We start from the raw sequence: 22958 nt of genomic DNA on the forward strand, positions 1-22958 counted from the left end.
AGATTTATCCTGAAAAAATATATAACATTTTCAGTGAGAAATTAAAAAGTAATACAGTTGGAACTGAAGCAGATAGGAAACTATGAAAATCACCTAGTGGTGTAAACTGCTTCTGGTCTTGAGGCGGTTCAAAATGTAAAGTAAAAAATGGTAATACTCACAACCTGGTTTAATCATGCTGCACTACACGAGTGTAAACCGCCATATCATGACAAACAGTAATAATTCTCTGGCCTATCTAATCACAGGATCACAGGGTTTCAGTATAAGAGGGTGGAGATGGTAATTATTCTTGCTTATTACCTATAGTTAATGATTGATGTATGCCTGATGAGATGAAGAAGTGAGCAGGATACAAAGGTCCTCAAGGTTTTACTTGGCATAGGAAGAGACACAGCTTTCCCAGAGATCCAGGAATGTGCTCTTTCCATTTCATTCACAAGTTAGACTTTTAATCTTATTTGGGGGATTCCAAAGCGCATTCAGAGCATGGTATGTGGAAATGTTTTAGCTGATGACTCCCACCAAATGTATATAGTATATTATCTTCTGTTATGATTTGCCTTTCTTGCCTTTCTATATTAGAAATGTTGAAGTCACCGTATCACAAACATTAAGTTTCTGTCTTTCTGTCTTTGCCTAAAGTTATGAAAGTTATGTCAGTGCTGTTTCAGTTCAGTTTTATGTCCAAACTTTCCCTTGTGTCACTGTACGCCATAACCAAGTCTTCCCATCAAGTAGACTGTAACAAGTGCCTGTTTACAGTGTTAGAACACCCAGCCTGGCTCTTTCCACTGTGTACTGTGTCGGCATCATTCTGCTGAACAAAAAACCATGTCATGTTTTCCCTTTCTCTTCAAAATTGTGCCTTGTTTTATTTCTGTCCGCTTGCAAGATAAAATCAAACACACAATCCTCTATGGACAGTTAAAGAAAGCAGTGTGATTTGATAAATGTATTGGCAATGTATGAATAGAATTGTATTGTAGTACACTTTTGTTTTAAGTAGAACATTGTCATATTTGTTTGCTGTGTAACAAATACTGTGGAGCAGTATTCTATGCATACCTCACTGTATAATCATTATCAGATAGTATTGTACATATACATCTGTTGTAACCATTAACTGATGGTAATATAAGCATATATATTTTATGATGCATTGGGCAACATTGTAGGAAAAGGTTTTTAGAATTTACCCATCCCTATTTACAAATTACAAATGTTAGAATTAAGCCAAATAACAAACGTATTGAAGTTCAGATGGAGTAGAGCAATGGAAAATGATAGTTAATATTCTCTAAAAGTAGAGGAATAGGAAATTGCATTTAAAATAATGTCCAGTGTGCTCCCTGTTCTATAAAAATAACACCTCTTTGTGGTGTTAAACTGGAGGTTATGCTACTATATTCAGCTAGGGTGCTAGGGTCCTTGGCGCCCTAAGCACACTGTGAAAATTGGCGCCCCCCCAGCCCGCCCGCCCGCCCGCAGGCACACTTTAAAAATCGGCGCCCCCCCGCCGCAGGTACCCTGTCAAAATCGGCGCTTCCCTCCCCTCCCCACGTCTTTCCTTATCTTACCAGCATTAAGCTGCTCCTCTCTGCTCCGTCTTCTCCCCTCCACTCACAGACACCGTCGGGTCGTGATGATGATGTCACGCCCGACAGTCAGTGAGCGGAGGGGAGGAGACGGAGCAGAGAGGCGGCGGTGGTGATAGCCCCTTCCCCCCTCCCCTCCCCTCCCCTCCCCGTGGATTTATCGGAAGCTGTGTGGCGGCCGCCGCACAGTTTTAAACGACAATAGTCATTGTTTTTTTTAATTTTGAGGCGCCCTGCAGAGCCCGGCGCCCTAGGCAATTGCCTAACCTTGCCTAATGGGAGCGCCGGGCCTGACTATATTTTATATAATATAATATGGAATTTATTTACTTACTGTTTCTTTCACTTATAGAACCCACCCCATTATGTTTTTGTTAGTGGCATGATGCCAGTACTTTTTGTGCTACGTTTTGAATTAGCTGAATCATAAAAATATAGCCACACTGAAACCTTACTGAGCTTTTAGGATTCAAAGATTTTGTGTATCCCTAGAATGAATTCATAATTTCTTAATGGTATAGTGCATAACAAACTATATGTACATGTTTGAAATTTGTGCTAGAATGTGTATAGTATACCTTCCAACTGTACGTTGGAGAAACAGTGACTCTTTTGGACTCAACTTCTTTTGACTTGTTTTCATATTGGTCTAGTGTATACATTGTATGTATAAACTAGAGATGAGCGGGCTCGGATATCTGAAATCCGAGCCCACCCGAACGTTGCCGATCCGAGCCGGATCCGAGACAGATCCGGGTATTCCCGCCAATTGCAAAACTGAAACCGAGGTTCTGAGTCATAATCCCGCTGTCGGATCTTGCGATACTCGTATTCTATAAATTCCCCGCTAGCCGCCGCCATCTTCACTCGGGCATTGATCAGGGTAGAGGGAGGTTGTGTTAGGTGGTCCTCTGTCCTACTATATCTCGTGCTGTGCTGTGCTGTGCTGGGATGTTCAGTTCTGTGCTGTGCTGTGCTGTGCTGTGCTGTGTTCTGCTCAGTCCAGTGGTGCTGTGTCCTGTGCTCTGTCCTTCTGAGTTCAGTGGTGCTGCTGGGTCCTGTGCTGTGTCCTGTTCAGTCCAGTGGTGCTGTGTCCTGTGCTCTGTCCTTCTAAGGGCATTGTTATTTCCCCATTATTCCCAAGTTCTAAAAAAATTTTAAAAAAAGTTATAAAAAAAATAAAATAAAATAATTATAAAAAAAGAAATTAAAAAAAAATATCCAAAAACAATCCTGCAGTATAAGTCCATTGGTACTGCAATATTACAAAGTTCACTGATTCTGCAGTATAAGTCCATTGGTACTGCTATATTACAAAGTTCACTGATTCAGCAGTATAAGTCCAGTGGTACTGCTATATTACAAAGTTCACTGATTCAGCAGTATAAGTCCAGTGGTACTGCAATATTACAAAGTTCACTGATTCAGCAGTATAAGTCCAGTGTCACTGCTATATTACAAAGTTCACTGATTTAGCAGTATAAGTCCAGTGGTACTGCAATATTACAAAGTTCACTGATTCTGCAGTATAAATCCATTGGTACTGCTATATTACAAAGTTCACTGATTCAGCAGTATAATTCCAGTGGTACTGCTATATTACAAAGTTCACTGATTCTGTAGTATAAGTCCATTGGTACTGCTATATTACAAAGTTCACTGATTCTGCAGTATAAGTCCATTGGTACTGCTATATTACAAAGTTCACTGATTCAGCAGTATAAGTCCAGTGGTACTGCTATATTACAAAGTTCACTGATTCAGCAGTATAAGTCCAGTGGTACTGCTATATTACAAAGTTCACTGATTCAGCAGTATAAGTCCATTGGTACTGCTATATTACAAAGTTCACTGATTCAGCCGTATAAGTCCAGTGGTACTGCTATATTACAAAGTTCACTGATTCAGCAGTATAAGTCCAGTGGTACTCTCCTGTGCCGCATATAATTTTTAGAGGCTTTGCCGAGTGTGTGTGGCTTAGGGGTACGCTCTCTTGTGCTACATATAATGGAAAACAAAAATTTGGAGGATAAAGTAGGGAAAGATCAAGACCCACTTCCTCCTAATGCTGAAGCTGCTGCCACTAGTCATGACATAGACGATGAAATGCCATCAACGTCGTCTGGCAAGCCCGATGCCCAATCTCCTAGTACAGGGCATGTAAAATCCAAAAAGCCCAAGTTCTCAAAAAGTAGCAAAAAGAGAAACTTAAAATCATCTGAGGAGAAACGTAAAGTTGGCAATATGCCATTTACGACACGTAGCGGCAAGGAACGGCTTAGGCCCTGGCCCATGTTCATGACTAGTGGTCCAGCTTCACCCAAGGATCTAAGCCCTCCTCCTCCCCCCCCTACAAAAAATTTAAGAGAGTTATGCTGTCAGCAACAACAACAAAACAGCAAAGAACTCTGCCTTCTAAACAGATGACATCACAAATCCCCAAGGCGAGTCCAAGGGTGTTGTTGGTTGTGAAGCCTGACCTTCCCATCACTGTACGGGAAGAGGTGACTCCATCCAGCATTTGCAGCACATCCTCTGCATATGTTGGAAGGATCACCCACAGTGTAGATCCAGATTTGGATAATCAAGGTGTCAATGTTGTACACCGGGAGGAGGCTATTGATGTAGCTGGCGCTGTGGAGGAACTTGATGATGAGGATGGTGATGTGGTTATTGTAAATGAGGCACCAGGGGGGGAAACAGCTGATGTCCATGGGATGAAAAAGCCCATCGTCATGCCTGGAAATGAAAAAGTCACTCTTCATTGCACGAATATTTGCAACAGGGACAATTTTTTGATTAACAAAGTCAACAAATAACACTTCGACGCTGTCTGTCTTTCACATACTTGATGGGATCTCAATGATGAATGCTCTGTACCATGGTCGTCTAAAACAAGAGTTATTGACGTGCTATAACTACTGTAGTTTTTATAAATTATAAACACTACACTTGAAAGTTGGAGGAGGTATTGTGGCCCCGGTACCAAATTGGGTACCGGGGCCACTCCACTATGCAGTCCAGATAGAGGCGTATCAGATATTAAACAACGTTGACTGTTGCTGCCAAATCATAAATTAATGAAAATGACCTGTCATCGTCAAAAACAAGAGGTATTGACATGCTCGAACTACACCCTGTATATGCTGCAGAGGATGTAGGAGCAGGCAGCTGTGCAGTGGAATTCAGACCATTTGAAGGCGGAGGTATTGTGGCCCCGGTACCAAATTGTGTACCGGGACCACTGCACTATGCAGTCCAGAAAGCTACCTCGGTGAAACGTTTTGGACTAAAAACAATAGTGTGAGGTGTGAGGTGTTCAGAATAGACTGGGAATTAGTGGAAATGATTGTTACTGAATGTTATTGAGGTTAATAATAGCGTAGGAGTGAAAATAATCCAAAAAACTTGATTTTAACACTTTTTATGTTTTTTTCAAAATAAATCGGAATCCAAAACCTTAAATCCGAACCAAAACCTTTCATCAGGTGTTTTGCGAAACAAATCCGAACCCAAAACCTCAAGCAAATCCGAATCCAAAACACAAAACACGAGACACCAAAAGTGGCCGGTGCACATCCCTATGTTTTATACGCCATGTCAATGCAGAAATATCAGTAAAAACTTGCATTTCTCCCAAAAATCACCCCTATTTCTCCAACATCCCCTAATCCCACACACTAATCCAATTGCATATGCGCTCCCCCACACCTGTACACCACCAAACAAGTCTTATAACGTGGAATGACGGAATTCTGTTTGGGATTAGGGGATGTGGGAGAAATAGGGGTGTTTTCCATGACAGCAAAGCAATTGTTTTGACATTTCTGCATTGACATAGCGTATAAAACAGCTGTCACTCCACAGTAATCGTTCGTCATTCCACGTTATGAGACTTGTGTGGTGGGGTACAGGTGTGGGGGAGCGCATATGCAAAGGCATTAGTGTGTGGGATTAGGGGATGTGGGAGAAATAGGGGTGTTTTCCATGACAGCAATACAAGTGTATTGACATTTCTGCATTGACATGGCGTATAAAACAGCTGTCAATCCACAGTAATTGTTAGTCATTCCACGTTATGAGACTTGTGTGGTGGAGTACAGGTGTGGGGGAACGCATATGCCATCGGATTAGTGTGTGGGATTAGAGGATGTGGGAGAAACAGGGGTGTTTTTCTGGGACAAATGCAAGTTTTTACTGATATTTCTCCATTGACATGGCGTATAAAACAGCTGTCATTCCACAGTAATCGTCTGTCATTCCACGCTATGAGACTTGATTGCTGGGGTACAGGTGTGGGGGAACGCATATGCAAAGGGATTAGTATGTGGGATTAGGGGATGTGTGAGAAATAGGGATGTATTCCATGACAGCAAAGCAATTGTTTTGACATTTCTGCATTGATATGGCGTATAAAACAGCTGTCATTCCACAATAATCGTCCGTCATTCCACGTTATGAGACTTGTTTGGTGGGGTACAGGTGTGGGGGGGGCGCATGTGCAAAGGGATTAGTGTGTGGGATTAGGGGATGTGTGAGAAATAGGGGTGTTTTATTGGGAGAAATGCAAGTTTTTAACTGATATTTCTTCATTGACATGGCGTAGAAAACAGCTGTCATTCCATAGTAATTGTCCGTCATTCCACGTCATTCCACATGTAAAACATGACCAAGTACCTTAGCAATAAGTGGGTGAAAGATATATTTAAAAAGTATAAGAGTTTTTAAAATATACATAAAATTACATTTTTCTATCATAGAAGTCTATTGGCATTCCTTTTAGCAGGCTGAAGCTGTCATTCCTTTTAGTACGTCCCGTTTTGTACTAGTTACTGGGTTTTCTAACTGAATTACCAAAGTTGTACAAAGCTCTTCCATTTGTTGGTGAGAATTCCCATTTGTTGCAATGTGACAACTTTGCTTGCTTCTGAGAGCTTTGTAACAAGCTGTATGTCATTGAAGATCTATATTTAATATGAATGACCCCTGTATCCGTTACATGGGTAGCTGCACTTTATATTAAGGGGCTGTACAAAAGTGTATAACCTGTTTAAGACCATCTATGTTTTCCATTAAAACTGAATATTTATCTTCAATGTATTCTATATTTATGCAGGATTCAAATATAACATAATTAAAGTAATCTATACATATTACAAAATGTGATGTGGCAGAAAGTATGGTTAAAGTAGCACCCATGAAAACATGTCTGCTCTCTGATAGTGTCTATTCCAACAATATATTTTCCATATACATATTTACATTTGGATTCTGACACAGTTACAGTACGTCTCACTACTAAAACAACTTGAAAAACTGATTTGTGAAGGCTAGTTAAGAGATTATGACATAATATTGTTTACCATGGATTCATTTATCATTTGTGTTTACAGGCTTCACATGCAGGGAGAATGTCCTGGCTCCTGTTCTTCCTGCCATTCCTCCTTATGGATGGTGGTTCACAAGGTGACAATTGTTTGTTATTTTGGAGGCACTTTTATTTGTCTAAAAGCCCATACAGAACAAGGAATACTTCATTAGATGTATCAAAATGAACTGCCATTTAGTGTTCCCAAAGCAGAATTCCAGGGGTGTAACTAGAAATGGCAGGATCCCATAGTTACACCCCTGAACTAACAATTCCAATAATGCTGATTTAGAGCCATTTTTGCTGATGTAATGTCTCATGCTCTTTACCACCTATAGATTTTTGAACTTAAAATGTACACACAGTTACAAACTGCTGGCACAAGAGAGTAAGAGAAAAATGGTGATCCCCAATAATACATTTCTTGTTACTTATTTTTGTACTTAATTTCCCTGAGACTTTTCCCACTATCGGTTGTTGCCATACAAGGCTCTTCCCTTTCTTCCCTTCTTATCTGTCACCTTCCTCTTCCCTCAGAGTCACTGTATTTTATCCCAATCCAGGAGTGTACCTTATCATGTTTATCCACTAGTCAATGGGGAAAAATGTATATCACTCCTTCTTATCACTATCTCATGACTCTAAAACTTTTATCTATTAAGGTCAACAGTGTTACTTCACCTAAATATTGCATGTTGGTGCTGAATGCCTACAGAAGGGAGAATGCCGTCATTGTTTTCCTTCAAGGGACCCAATTGACTGGCTTGCGTATCTCTTTAAAAGTCAAGCACTATTCCAAGGCTTAACTTGCATCAGCTGATTGTAAACTCTCTGCTCAGCTCATTTGGTAGATATCTTATAGTAAATGGTACCCTCCACTTTATCACAATTACTCTACTGATTTTGGTCTATGCACCAAGGCCAGGTTCCCTTTCTTGTTAAACTACTTCAATGCATTGTGCAGGCTCTGCCGATGGCTACATGTCACCCTCATTCACCATCTCTAATGACACAGAAAGAATGTCCAATTCCCTCTTTAGTTTTTGCCCTTATTATCAAAGAACTGGTGATAAAGGTTCACTTATTTGCTCAGGTCACCCCAAACCTAAAATAGCAATATACCCTGATGACATTATGCTCACTTCAGCAAAGCTGATCACCTCTTTACCCAACTTGTTGTCAAGAAATCAAAGTATATAGCTAGGGCTATAAATCTGATAAAACCAAGACTCTTTAAAGTTTAGATTGTAGCCCCACAAACTTAAATACCTAGAAATATATACCATCAACTCTACCTAGCAGATTATCCTATCCTGATTATCCTGGCAGCTATTAAAGCTGATATTGGATTGTGGAACAAAATGCTCCTGGATTGGCCAGATCAGTTCTGTCAAAATGAGCGTCTTGCTAAGGTTACTCAACGTTTTTAGGCACTCCCCATCCTCATTCCTCCTCAGTTTTTACAATTTCATATCTTACTTTTTATTTTGGTGAAAAACTGCCCTTAGCACACTTATTGCAAGTGTGTTAGCAAAGTGAGCATTTTAAAACATCAAACAAATACCGTAATAGGGAGAAGTTTGTTTTCCAAACAATGCTTATCCAAACTTGCAATACCTTCATAGAGTAACAAAATGAATTATATAAAAAATATAATATATATAATATAATGTAGTACAGAAATTTGTGAAGAAATTAAAGAAAAGATGCACATACTCCAATAATTGGACACAGAAGATCCAGGAACAGTAACAAAATTTATGGACAGAAAATAGTCTATGAGGAGGCCTACCAAATTTGCCCTATTGCACTTGGGATCCACTGGAATGTTGGCAAAAGAAGTAGGAATGGTGGAAAAAATTAACCAAATTTGGACAAATTACAACTACATGCCTAAAAATAAGTGCAAAGTTATCAGTGAACGCTAAATATCAGAGACAGTAATTTACAAAGCGCAAAATGGCTGTGGTCCTGCTGTGTGCCTTGTTTTACGCAAATGTGCCTAGATTTATGTTAAAGTGCTTGCGAAGCAAGATGGCATACCTTGCCAAGCATGGAGTAGGCACACTGGTGAACCTAGTTTTGCCGAGCAGTGCAAAATGAAATTTCACTTTATGGAGCATAATTGTTAGAACAAAAGATGGAGAGGGCGTATATTTAGGAACAGTCCTTGTTATGACCAAGTGTACCCACTCAGAGCTGGTCTCATCCTATGTTTTATCCCCCTGTCATGATAAACACACACCATACATTAAGCTAAACTGAGTAGCATTATAGGAGAAAAACAAATATTTCATTTAATGAAACTGGTGGCTCTAAAGTGGTAGAAGGTTCGACTATTTTCTATACCATCTCCATCTGATTATGTTCCTTATGATTATAACTTACATTATAACTTTGTTTTCAGTATCTGCAAACAAGAGGCCACAGTTTAATATGGATCCCATATTGATACCTGAAGACCGTGATGTTGGTGAGTGAAATTTTGCAAAATAAGGCATTCATTGCAATGTTTTCTTTTGTACAATATTATACTCTAGTACAGCAAATTGGACAGAAACCAATAATTCCTAGAAGAGGAACAGAAGTATACTTCCCAACTATATATATTAGAGCAGTGGTCAGGGAACAGGGGTAAATTACCCCAAATGGGGTAAAAATGAAATTTCTGGGGGTAATGCTGGCGATTCACATGCTGTCAGTTTTATTGTAGACCCCTTTAAATGTGAAATTGCTGTTGTACCAGAAGAGCCTCAAGGGTTGGCAGAGGCACTTCTTGAGCTTCGATGTAATAATGAAGCACGTATTGCATTTGAAAACAAAGCAGATCTCTCATATATTTGGATGTCAACAGCTGCAAAGGCATTGAAAATTGCCCATGAGGAGTCAGTCAAAAAGTTGCTGCCTTTTGCGACAACCTACCTTCCTGAACAAGGATTTTCCACTCTAACGAGCATAAAAACAAAGCAGAGAAATCGATTGGACACTGAAGACTGTATCCAAATTGCTCTGACATCAATATGCCCCAATATTGATGCTCTCAAATCAAAAATGAAGCAACATCAAAACCTGAAGTTTTGAAGTTGATGCTTTCAAACAAATTTTGAATAGATTAAATAAAATTTTGAATTCCAATCATTAATAATATATGATTTCCTTCATTCATATCAAGGGGGTAACGTCAGCGTATCTAAATATATTTCGGGGTAAAAGGTAAAAAAGTTCCCTGACCCCTGTATTAGAGGAACTACCCATCTTTTGTACCCAAATTCCCCTGTCCCTCTTACTTTACAAATAGTCCTTCTTTGAGTCAGATGTTTTGACCTGTATGGAATAGTCATCAACTGGCTGTGTGTTTTTGACAGCATCCTCTTGGTATATGTATGTCAATGTTAATGCATTGACATATCTTTAGCTGTATACATGTATAATGTCTACATGAAAGTGGGTATGCATGTCTCCAAATGCAATTGAAGGTGAATTGACTTATGCAAATCTTAAAGGCTAAATCCACCCAAAACTAAAAATGCTGCTTGAGTGGCATTAGGTGAGAAATGATACAATTTGAAACGTCACTCGTTCAGTTGATCAGCAATTTGCCAAATAATTTTGCTGCTATGACACGCCTTATTCATACTAACACGCAGGGTTGTCAAAGCCCCTCCCAAGTGAACTTCCCTTTCATATGAATGAGGAGTTCATGGGGGATAGGCTTTGACAATGAGGATCTACTGCTCAGGACCATTAAACATGTCAGAGGATCTGTTGAATAGCTAGACTGCAGGTAAGTAACATTTTACATTTTATTCTATCTCACTTAATTCGACCAAAACGAAGGTATATATTTAGGAAGAATTCGCCTTTAATTGGTATTTTCATTTAAATGGCCTAAATGGATCTTTTTCCATTAAAGCCCCTACCTATGTACAATTGTTGGCTAGATTGTAGAGTATGTATAACATCTTCTAGAATGAGCTGTCCTCCTGGTTTGGGAAGTGGGAGCTTTATGTACACGAAAGGTATGGCCTGTGCCCCAGTGGGTCAATGTCAGTGGATTTTAATTTTCAATGAAAAACTGGGTGCTGTATCTTTTGTCCCTATATAGTGCCCGGCCACCAAATCAGTAGGACAGGTGGATTTTCTTGTTTTAGGTAATGCTAGATGCACTGTACTGGAGTGATTCTATCCAACTATTGCAAGTAGGTAGGTGTTTAATTGGCACAAAATACCTAATGGGTCTTTTATTTTTAAATATGTAAAAAAAAAATCGTTTAGGCATAAAGGTAACACATACCTTGTTGCCTTCCACGATTTCCTTCCTTAAAGTGGAAAGTAAATAAAATATTTCTGGTGTGAGGCAGCACTCAAGGATTTCATACATGTTTTAAATATTTGGCTTTTAATGTCCAAATCCAACGTTTCAGTTATTACACATAACTTACATCAGGGATGCAAGAATATATATATCTATGTTTCAGGAGAATGTCTCCCATATTTGCACTACTGGCTGTTTTCAACATTTAGGAAATATAAATCCAGGTTAGATACACAATTTTTACCCAAAAATTGTAAAGACAGGCAAAGGGTCAGACAGGCAACTAGGAGTCAGGAACAAGCAAAAGTTATAGAATGAGAAACACAAAATTGCTCTAACAAGTCTGAGATGGACAAATTGCTCATAAAGAAACTAGATTTTAGTAGCCTTTTATAAGCCTCTGCAGAATCCAAAATAGCCAGTGACAGAATTTGCCAGTAACCAATATGACAAAATGCTATCATCATGTCATAATAAAGATGGCATGATATCATCAATCCACAATAAAATGACTCTGATGTGATAAATATGTACAAACACTAAATCACAAACAAACAATAGAAAATCAATGCTTGTGTGACCAACTGCATTTGAACTGACTGTAATATGAAAATGGCATTAAGGTCATTAAGAAATACAGACAATCAACACTAGGGCATATTTATTTAAGGGTGAAAGTCCTATAGCTGTCAAAAATGGAAGATTTTTTTAAATAAAATGCAGTGATAACATATTTTTTATTGATGAGTAATAACAGTTATAGACCTCAATTAAGAGTGGCAGTGAATTAATGGTGTGTATTTAAAAATAAAACAATGCAAAAAGGATAGAAAAAAACAAATAAAACAAACAAATAAAAACAAATAAATCCAATAATGATATGGGCAGCATGGTGACTAAGCGGTTAGCACTTCTGCCTCACAGCGCTGAGGTCATGAGTTCAATGGACTTATCTGCGTGCAGTTTGTATGTTCTCCCCGTGTTAGCGTGGGTTTCTTCCGGGTGCTCCAGTTTCCTTCCACACTCCAAAAACATATTAGTAGGTTATGGGTTATCAAAATTGACCCTAGTCTCTCTCTCTCTCTGTCTGTGTGTGTATGTTAGAGAATTTAGACTGTAATCTCCAAAGGGACAGGGACAGATGTGAATGAGTACAGTGCTGTGGAATCAGTGGCGCTATATAAATAAATGGTGATGATGATGATGATTACATTGATATAAGACATCAATTTAGTGCGTATTAAAAAACAGCAAAAGTGCACAATAAAGAGGTTAACAGCATTCAATACTCAATAGTAATTGCAATTGTCCAAAGATATTCGGTGCTGATTTTTCAAAAGGCAAAAAGCCCTATCGATGGCGAAAACAGTGTTTTCGCTGGCGATATAGCTTTTTCTCACCCTATACAAGTATAGTGTTACTATTGCTTTCCCCATGCTTATTTAAAACTAACAAAAAAAATTATATGTTAATCAATTGGTATCCCAATATATCATATCTGCAAACCCATGAGCAGACACTAAAACAAGATGTGTCAGTGTACAAAATCTAAAATAAAGAGAAAGTTGGACATATTCATACTGTCCAATGATCCATATAAATAAAATCAAAGTATCCAATGTATTATGAATGGCTTTGACATTATTGCATGGTTTTTCTCTCCTCAAACAGGCACAGTAGTATTCAAGATTAATGCCACAGATGAGGAAAATGATCCTCTGACCTATGGCTTAGAAGGACCAGATTCCTACTACTTCTCCTGTAATTCAAGCAGTGGTGAAGTCACACTTATTATTCCTCTGGATTATGAGGTAGGATGTCAAAGAAATTGTTCTAATGAAAAAAAGATGATGATGTAAAATAAAAAATGTCCTTAGAGGTTTTAGACATAGGGCTATAGTTCATTGATGAGGGTGGTCCTAAAGTGGTAGTGACTTTTTTTTACAGTTTTTTGCGGATTGTAAATGTATAAGATAATTATTTATGACCTACCTCTTTCACTTATAGTGATGGCAACAATTTATTAAGGCTTCTGCAATTGCATCCTTAGATTACTTTTGCAACAGGTATTTGCGAGTGTAACAGATATTTCTATTGTATATTGTAAGACAAGGGAACTATAATGTGGAAAAGAGTCAACTGAAGCAAGTTTGAAAGCAAAAATGGTTGATTTTTCTCTGATGTGGACTTCCGGGTGGAAGAATTTTTTTAAAGATGTTCGGTGTTTACAGACAGCTGTCACAGGCATGTATTGACGTAGCCAGAAATATTTGTAAAAACTTGTCATTTTAAATAAAAATGAAAGAACTATGATGAAATAGAGGAAAGCCTGATCTGACCAGTATGCAATGCAGAGCCAAATTTGATGACTATTTGTACAATAAGCTTATGAACAGTATACAGTGCAAATCCACAAGTAATGTACAGTATAGAATGGAGAGTCAAAAATGATGACCAGTATAAACTAATAGCACCACTGGATGACAATCCATAACATGGTGGTACAGAGTTTCAGTTTGAGTTTCATGAGCCTGATTTCGACCAGGGCCCTATCTGTGTGGTGTTTGCATATGTTTACTTGGGTGCTCCAATTTCCTCCCACATTCCAAAAACATACTAGTAGATTATTTTTAGTATTGCCTGTGTGTTTGTAATGATTGCTGAAGAATGAGGAGTAGGTGAACGATTATGACGTTTATTTCTGTACAAACTCACACACTGAAAGGAAATAGTGGAACTCTGAGGCTGCAGAGTGGGGCACAGTATTATACATTGTACATTGCAGAATAAGGCCTAAGATAGTAGTATAACAAAAATACAAAACAACACATCCAGGGTTTGGCAGGATATGCTTGAAATCATAGACTCTTAACAGCAGATAAAACACACTAGGCAGCAGGACGTTTCCAAGAAGGAGCTGATCACTTACAATTGTGAGGAAACCACCCTTAGCTGGGACGGTGGTTAAATAAGACTTTATTACGCAGCTCAACGCCATAACACATTCACAAGGTACAGGGTAAATGGTAGGGTGTACTCTCCAGCAGCCTCTTGCAGTCAGCACTCCAAAGTAACAATCTCAGTATCCTTCAGAGTCTTATCCTCCTGCAGTATTTCCGCTACCATTTTGCTAGACAGTTTTTATGTTGCCCAGCCTGGGATACTGACTCCCACTGACCCTGTGCTGGTTGGGTTTGCTCTGGTGGCACTCCAATGCCTGGCCCAGAGTCCTTTGTGCTGGTATTTCATATACCAGGATCCTCCAAGATAGAATGAATCTATTGGCATTCTGCTCTCCTTATATTCCTGGCTGTTTACACAGGGAGTAGGGTCAAATGTCTCAAGCTTCCCCCTATCAGCAGGTTTCTATCATATACTTAAATTATTTAACTGGTAGACATACTGTTTCTGTTACCTTGATTATACAATGGAATGGCTTGACGGAGTTAGCTATTTGGCTGGATACACTTAACAAAGGCTTACAATATTACATCAAGGAATGACACTTCATGCTTGTGTGAAACATTAAGACAGTTGACACATTGTAACTGAAGTGTTACACGATCTGAGCCTGTGATACATTTTGATACAATAACATTTACATTGATACATATTAATACATTTCCCAATGCTATTTTAGCCAGCATAGTACTGTGGATACACATTGCACATAATCTGGAAGTTCTAACCTAATTACCTCCTAGATTACCTGTTGTCCTAGATTACTAATTTGGGCTGGCAGCTAGCTATAATAGCAGTCACTCAGACATTGTTCTAATTACTAACAGCACAGATCTATGCCACACGTCACAACAACGGCCATTTGAGACAAATGATAATTACCTCAGATAACTCAAATACCATCCTGTCGTACAATCAGGGCCGTATTAAGACACTGTAGGCCCCTGGGCTAGGGGTATTGTGAGGCACCCATTTGTCAAGCGATTTATACCTAATCCAATATTATTGGGGGCTCCCCAGTAATATCGGATTGGGCATATGTAGTTTGAGCTGTGTTCATTTTAATATACCAAATTAGTATTTTCAAAATGCCAAAAAGAAGTTAAATACAAAATGTAATTTTTCTTACAAGGTTACTTATAAACATTTAAAAATCAAAACTTTGTTTTGCGTAATTTCTTTGAAACAAATTGCTCTGAAACATTGTTAAATTGTAAGTCCTTTAGAATATCATTTTCTATTGCCATAAGAGCGACTCTATTGAGTCTTTCTTGTGCCATTGTCGATCTGTAGGCATTCTTCAAAAGTTTCATCTTGGAGAAACTCCTCTATCCAGTCACATTAGTTATCATCAAGCACATGTAAATCCACAGAGCTATTGCAACATTAGGGAATGAATAAGTTAATTGCTACAAGTGTGTAGATATCAGAAGCCCTTAGAGATTGAGGATTTTGCTTGAATACATCAAATTCCGCTTCAAAGTTCTTGAAGTGAAGAATTTCAGGCACAAATTCAGGCTCTGTGTCACCTGAGTAAATCTGCTGAAATTTGGCTGCTGCTGTTGAAATGTCTGCATCAATCATTGTTGGAAATTCAACCAGGAAACCAAATAGTGAGTGAACATTTTTGTATGCTTCAATGCGATGTGCAAGAGCTGAACATAAGTTATCTATGATGGGTAGATATGTTTCCACCTTAAACTTCTCTCTTCCTCGCAAAATAATATCATCAGCATTACCAACACTGCTTCCTTTTCTTTTCGATTGTCGTTTCTGTTCATCACAGTATTGCCCATTTCCAACTTTATCTTGTGCTTTACTTTCAAATACTTCAAACTGATTTTGCTGTGTCATCATCATCATCAATTTATATAGCGCCAACATATTCTATAGCGCTTTACATTTGGGGACAATTGTAAAAGAAATCTAGTAGAGATTTTAGAAGTTTAATAGCTGTTTGAAGCTCCACTGTTTCACCTTGAAGTGACTTGCTGACTTGATTGAACCTCTCAAGTATGACAGCCCAGAAGTCTGCCAAGAGAACGGTTACCAATTTTGCCAATTGCTTGAGAATAATATCTGCCTCATAATATGTGTCAGCTTTCTGATTACCATCTTCTGAGATTAACCGCAAAAAAACCTCTTGAAAAGAGCTGTAGCCTTTAGACAGAGTCTTTACAGCATCAGCCCTTGCAGACCATCTAGTATCGGATGTCCTTTTAGCTACTAATGTAGACTGACTTCCCTATTCATCCTTGATGCACTGCAGCATTACTGCCCATCGTTGAGTGGAACCAGAAAAGAAATTGTATATTTTTGTATCAGATTAAAGAATGATATAGCTCCAATGCAGCTTTCCACAGCCCATACACCTACTAAGTTGAGGGAGTGTGCAGCACATGGAATGTAATGCATCCTGACATGTTTGATGCGTTGTCATAGGACTGTCCTCTTAGATTAGCTACATCAATACCAATTTGGTGAAAGTATTTCAAGATAATGTTGGCAAGAGCTTCTCCAGTGTGACGTACAATGATGGGACTGAAAGTGAGAAAACGTTCAACGACCTTATGATCTGATTTTTTTATATACCGAATAACTACAGTCAGCTGATCAGTATGAGAATTGCCGGGTGTTGAATTAACACTTAGGGAAAAGCATTTGGCCTCCTTGATTTCTTCTATAATGGTTTTCGAAACTTTGTTTCCCATAATCTCTATAATTTCCTCACATATTGTTGAAGATAAATATAAAGCTTTTCCTCATCCTTGATTACCATATTTTGCTATATGTGAACTAAGAAAAGGATCATATTCAGCAAGTAATTCAAGAATGCCAAGGAAGTTGCCGTTGTGTTGAGAATTGAGGAATTCTGTATCACCACGAAAAGTCAATCCACGGGATGAGAGAAATTTGATAGTAGAAACTACTCTTTGCAGTACTTTTGCCCAGTATTCCTTTGTGAATTCAATTTCCATTATGAAATCAATTCGTCCAAGATCTTTACCCCTAGAAATCCATGTCATCTTAGAGGTCCATTGCTATGTCCATTGCTTTTTTCATGTTCTGAAATGTGTGTAGAAGTATGTTTCCAATCTGAAAATCCACCATGAGAAAACTGTGATTTCACTCCATGAATACCATCAAAGAGAATGCAAGCAAAGCAATATACATTCCCTGTTGAAGGAGAATACACTAGCCATTCCCGTTTAATTGTTTCACTAGTTATGTGTTTTCAGAATATCAAAGAACATGAACATTTTCTTCTCTGATCGGAGTATTCTCTTTTGGATAGAGAAAAGTCATCATCATGCTGCTGGCATTCCATGGGGCCTTGCTTGCACCAAAAGTCACGTGCCTAATTTGTTATATTGTCATTCGTCCACAAACCATTGTCATTTTGATACTCAAATGCAAGGTTATCTTTCCTCAGATGAACAATCTCAGATTCAACTCTTGTGGCATCAGTATTATCAGAGACAACCTCAGTTATTGTGTTATCATTTGATGCACTTGTTGTTGGCTGTGGCTGCTCTTCTCCTGTTGTTGTTGGCTCTGGCTGCTCTTCAGCTACTGTTAGCTCCGGCTGCTGTTCTGCTGTTGTGCCTGTCTTGGGTTTGAATCCAAGATCAAATAATTTTGGACATTGACTGAACAGTTCTTCATGCTTCCGTGTCTTCTCCTGTTGTCTTTTTCTTTTGTTTGCTCCACTCTCAAACGAAAATATTAATCCATCAGACACCCCCCCCCCTCTGCCAAATCATCAGATGTCCACCCTGCAGCCACGTCACCTCCCCGGTCACGATTCCCCCCCCCCAACCTCAGACCCAATGTATCACCTCAGCAGCCACTTCATCTACCCAGTAACATATTTGAAGACATTGTACCAGTAGCGTTATAGACTTTTTATTCGTTATGTACTGGCTAGAAGAAAAGAACACTTTCATCCAGATGGTAATTAATTTTCTTGTTAGGATACCCTTAGCAATATAAAACAAGCCAGAAATAAATTAGCTTGAGACAAATTGTACTGTAAGGAACAACATCATGTACATTAGTATATATTATATTTTACTTTTAACTTTTATATGAAGTAATGGAAGCTTCCACACGTCATAATAAACAAAATATGCTGATAAATACGGTTATTTACTAGAAAACAAGGGGACATTAATGGTGCCAAAACCAGGATTATTCTTCCCAAAGCTGTCCTGTCAATCATACAGCTTGAGGGCATGACATGGCATCAATTTCCAAAGCCAGCCCAGAAGAACTGGAAAATGGCAGAAAGCAGACAAAGGGCAGACAGACACAACCCCCTGGATTTAGTTTCAGTCAATACAGAAAGAGGACATAAACCTATTACAGACCATAGGCAAACAGAGGGGGGGTTTCCTAGTGCCTGGAAACCCGCCTCCAAGCCTGGGGCACTGTATAATTGAGGTGGCTGGACCCTGCCCCCGCTTCACACGGCTCTGCTTGAAAAGGGAGAGCTGCGTGCACCTAACAGTAGTGTACGCAGCATTGCCCATGTATATTATGGGGATAGGAAGAGTTGTAGAGCAGCCAAGCGCTGTCTAAAATTATAGCCACACCCCCATGCACGCTGGTCACGCCCATTGGCGGCGTGGTGTGGAAACTCCCCTCTACAAATCCTGCGTTTGCCCCTGCAGACCAAGGTAAAGATTATTTCATTTGGATTAATAGTCTTAATTATGGAGTTAACCATGAAGACTTTGCCACATTGATGAAGAATTAATTGCACAACATACTTACTCAATGCTCAAGCCATAGAAATAAGAAATATATATATATATATATATATATATATATATATATATATATATATATAAAGAAATAAAATATAAGCACATTAACATTGTATACTTTTTAACTGAGGTTACCATTGTAACCTAGACATTAAAATCACTTACATTAAAACATACCTTATAACAAAAGTTCCCAGCGCACAACACCCTTAGATGATCAAATCATACCTAGCTATCAAGACAAAAAAATCTAACATTAAAATTAATAGTACAGAAGCCTCAGTAAACTTACAAATTTTTCTATAGAAAAAGAAAGTGTCTATCTGCAGCCAATGTTCGTATCCAAACTGGTTTTCAACAAAAGACCCCTAAAGATATGTAACTACTAAACTAATGCGGAATACACACACTTGCCACAGGCCTTCTGCACATAAAATATTCTATAGTCCTTCACCAATAGCAACAAGCATATATTAACAGAGATATTTCACAATTTTGCAATAGCATGAGTCCATTATAATAGCTATATAATATGATGTAATATATAACATGTTAACAGATCATGGCAAAGAGGCTTCAATCAAATGACACAGTTCCCAATTCATAACATAGCCAGCACATAGGGGATGAAACATCTTCTACTTTAATAATTCCCAGCCGTGTGGGTCCAGAGTTCTCACAAAAAAAATGAACAGCAAAAAATATTACAGAAAAAATGTATAGTGTATTGTGCTCCAATGGATTATGACATCACAACGTAAATATAGTGATTCCCCTGCATGCACACCAATAGTTCAAAAGTAGACCAAATAAGTATCATAAGTATCATAAACATGTTAGTTTATTATCTGAAATTGATTATAACTGAACTAAGCAATTTCATATGTTGGTGATATTCCTCATTTTCCCTACGGGTTTTTCTTTAAGGTATCTGTGAGGGCGAAGCGCATACTTGCCAACTCTCTCGGAATGTCCGGGAGAATCCTGGGAGAGTAGGGCATCCTCCTGCATCTGCCCACTTCCTAGTGAAGTGGGCAGAATTATAGCAGTTATGACGCAATTCTCAGGAAATTGCATCATTTTGGCCCCACCCTGCACTGTAGAATGATATGTATGTGGAATTACGTCCCGGCACGATTTGCCAAGCCCCCCTCCACCAATACCTTTGTTATGCACGTTTTGTCGCTATCCAATAACGATTGTCGAATCTCGATTTGTGTTTCCAACGCACAAATATTTATTCTCAAAAAGTAGCAAAATAATTCAAGCAAAATAATAGTAAGTACAGCCATTACTTATCACAGGCACTCTGCATCCAGTGAACAGTCATTCAGTCCTGAAGTCTGTGGACAAGATGTCTGAACCCTAGATAAAAAGCCCCTGCTTATATGCAAACAGAAATACAGTGAAACAATGCAGATGGTGTGGCTTGCTTCTATTGGGCAAGGCTTCAGGAAGGTCCAGGGGGTTGCAGATCATAGGCTGGTTCAATCTAAGGAATCCAAAGGTGGGGGTCATCTCTCCAGGGGATGAGCTCTGTTCTTCCCGCCAAAGCTCCAATTACAACCAGTCCATTAGCATTTTACAGTCAGCATCATATTAAAGGTTTATTCCCTAACATCAATAACTAGAGTATGCAATGTGCGATCTCTTCGCCGAATGCACCGGACAGCTGCTGATGTAAAGGGGATTAATATGATATCAGACATGACACCTTTCCTTTAACCTGAACCTATGTATCACTAATATGCATATAGCTTATAATATTACACATAAACACTACTATATTTCAACATAAATAACTATATGTTGCAACTACGATTAATGTGTACTATTTACAAATGTGTGTGTTGGTGCGAATGTATACAAAAGTGTTGCGTGTTGCGGCTGGATACGCCCTCCCACGCTGTAGCGTGCTCTACGCTTAATTTCAGACAAAGACAATCAAGTTTGCTCTATATTAATTGAAATGACTTTATCCAATTTGCTGACTTCGACACCTTCCTCTTCCCCTCCGGGAAGTCCTGGAGTGAACCATCAATATGTTGGTAAATATGCCGTAGTGGTCACTGACACATAGTGACCAGTTGAGTTTATGATAGGTCAGAAAGACACATTCCATAGTCTGGGGTGATGTGTTTTGTTAGTTTATATGGTAGTGTTCTATTTTGATTTCTAACATCAAGTTTTGTTGCTTTTTTAGGTGAAAAAAACTCTTGATGTTATTCTGACAGTACGTGACCAGCAGGATCCCCCAGTAAGTACTCACAAATTTATAGGACACTGCAACTAGTTATGGTCAACGTAAATTCAGTTATAGTTGTCTACGGTATAATAAAAAATACTGTTGTATGTAGCACAAACATTTATACTATAATGAAATTCTAATATACAATATAAATGTTACTTTAAAATATTCTAAATATAAAAAACTCAATAGAAACATTTAGCTAATGGTTTTATATAATAAATTAACATAAAGTAGTAATTCATGTGAATTTCTCGCCAGTGGCAGTCATGTATCAGGTTAAAAATATTACAATCATGAAATACTAGCACAAAGAAAAATTACAACTTACACAAAACATGTAGAAAAATATTTTGAAATCAAAAGTAGAAACGGAGTGCTTCCATAATGTAAATATATATATATATATATATATATATATATATATATATATATATATATATATATCTTTTTTTTATTAAATTGGGGACACAGTAAAATGAGGGTGTGGAAAAGATTTTTTTTAATACTGCTTGTTTCTATGCACTGAGGTTTCCGAGTTGATGTTATTCAAGTCTGTGCAATACATGGACTTTGTTCCATCTATTGCACAGCACTTAGAAGAGTACCCTTTCTCCCTGTGTTTTCAGATGCGATTGAAGTGATTGATTTTGAGTCCTTAAAGGGGAAGCCGCACACTAAAAGATTCCTTGGGGTAAATTTATCAAGCTGCGGGTTTGAAAAAGTGAAAATGTTACTTATGGCAACCAATCAGATTCTACAGTGATGGCCAAAAGTTTTGAGAATGCCACAAATATTATTATTCACAAAGTCTGCTGCCTCAGGTTTTATGATGGCAATTTGCATATACTTCAAAATGTCATGAAGAGTGATCAGATGCATTGCAATTAATTTCAAAGTCCCTCTTTGCCATGACAATGAACTTTATCCGAAAAAACAACCTTTCCACTGCATTTCAGCCCTGCCACAAAAGGAGCAGCTGACATCAGGTCAGTGATTTTCTCGTTAACACAGGTGAGAGTGTTGATGATGACAAGGCTGGAGAACACTCTGTCATGCTGATTGAGTTAGAATAACAGACTGGAATTTTTAAAAGGAGGGTGGTGCTTGAAATCATTGTTCTTTTTCTGTTAACTAGGGTTACCTACAAGGAAACTTGTGCAGTCATCATTGCTTTGCACAAAAGGGCTTCAGAAGCAAGGATTTTGCTGCGATTAAGATTGCACCTAAATCAACCATTTATTGGATCATCAAGAACTTCAAGGAGAGAGGTTCAATAGTTGTGAATAAGGCTTCGGGGCGCCCAAGAACTTCCAGCAAGCGCTAGGACCGTCTCCTAAAGTTGATTCAGCTGTGGGATCGAGCACCGCCAGTGCAGGGCTTGCTGAGGAATGGCAACAGGCAGGTGTGAGTGCATCTACACACAGTGAGGCGAAGACTTTTGGAGGATGGCCTGTTGTCAAGAAGGCCAGCAAAGAAGTCACTTCTCTCAAGGAAAAACATCAGGGACATACTGATATTCTGCAAAAGGTACAGGGATTGGACTGCTGAAGACTGGGATAAAGTCATTTTTTTTTGATGAATCCCCTTTCAGATTGTTTGGGGCATCTGGAAAAACGCTTGTCTGGAGAAGGAAAGGTGAGTGCTACCATCAGTCCTGTGTCATGCCCACAGTAAAGAATCCTGAGATCATTCATGT

General features: G+C 38.6%; 1 protein-coding gene across 1 annotated transcript in view; it reads left to right on the plus strand.

Moving 5' to 3' along the window:
• The first annotated feature begins 392 nt into the window (after window positions 1–392).
• Window positions 393–22958, plus strand: part of CDHR2 (cadherin related family member 2) — a 185834-nt gene continuing 163268 nt past the window's right edge. Inside the window, exons 1-5 of the mRNA XM_075209134.1 lie at window positions 393–492; window positions 6992–7064; window positions 9374–9439; window positions 12953–13092; window positions 21215–21268. Of these exons, the coding sequence (XP_075065235.1) occupies window positions 490–492; window positions 6992–7064; window positions 9374–9439; window positions 12953–13092; window positions 21215–21268 (336 nt within the window). The 5' untranslated portion in view covers window positions 393–489. The remainder of the gene's footprint in view (window positions 493–6991; window positions 7065–9373; window positions 9440–12952; window positions 13093–21214; window positions 21269–22958) is intronic.

This window comes from Mixophyes fleayi, chromosome 4 (assembly GCF_038048845.1).
Source record: "Mixophyes fleayi isolate aMixFle1 chromosome 4, aMixFle1.hap1, whole genome shotgun sequence".
NCBI lineage: Eukaryota > Metazoa > Chordata > Amphibia > Anura > Limnodynastidae > Mixophyes > Mixophyes fleayi.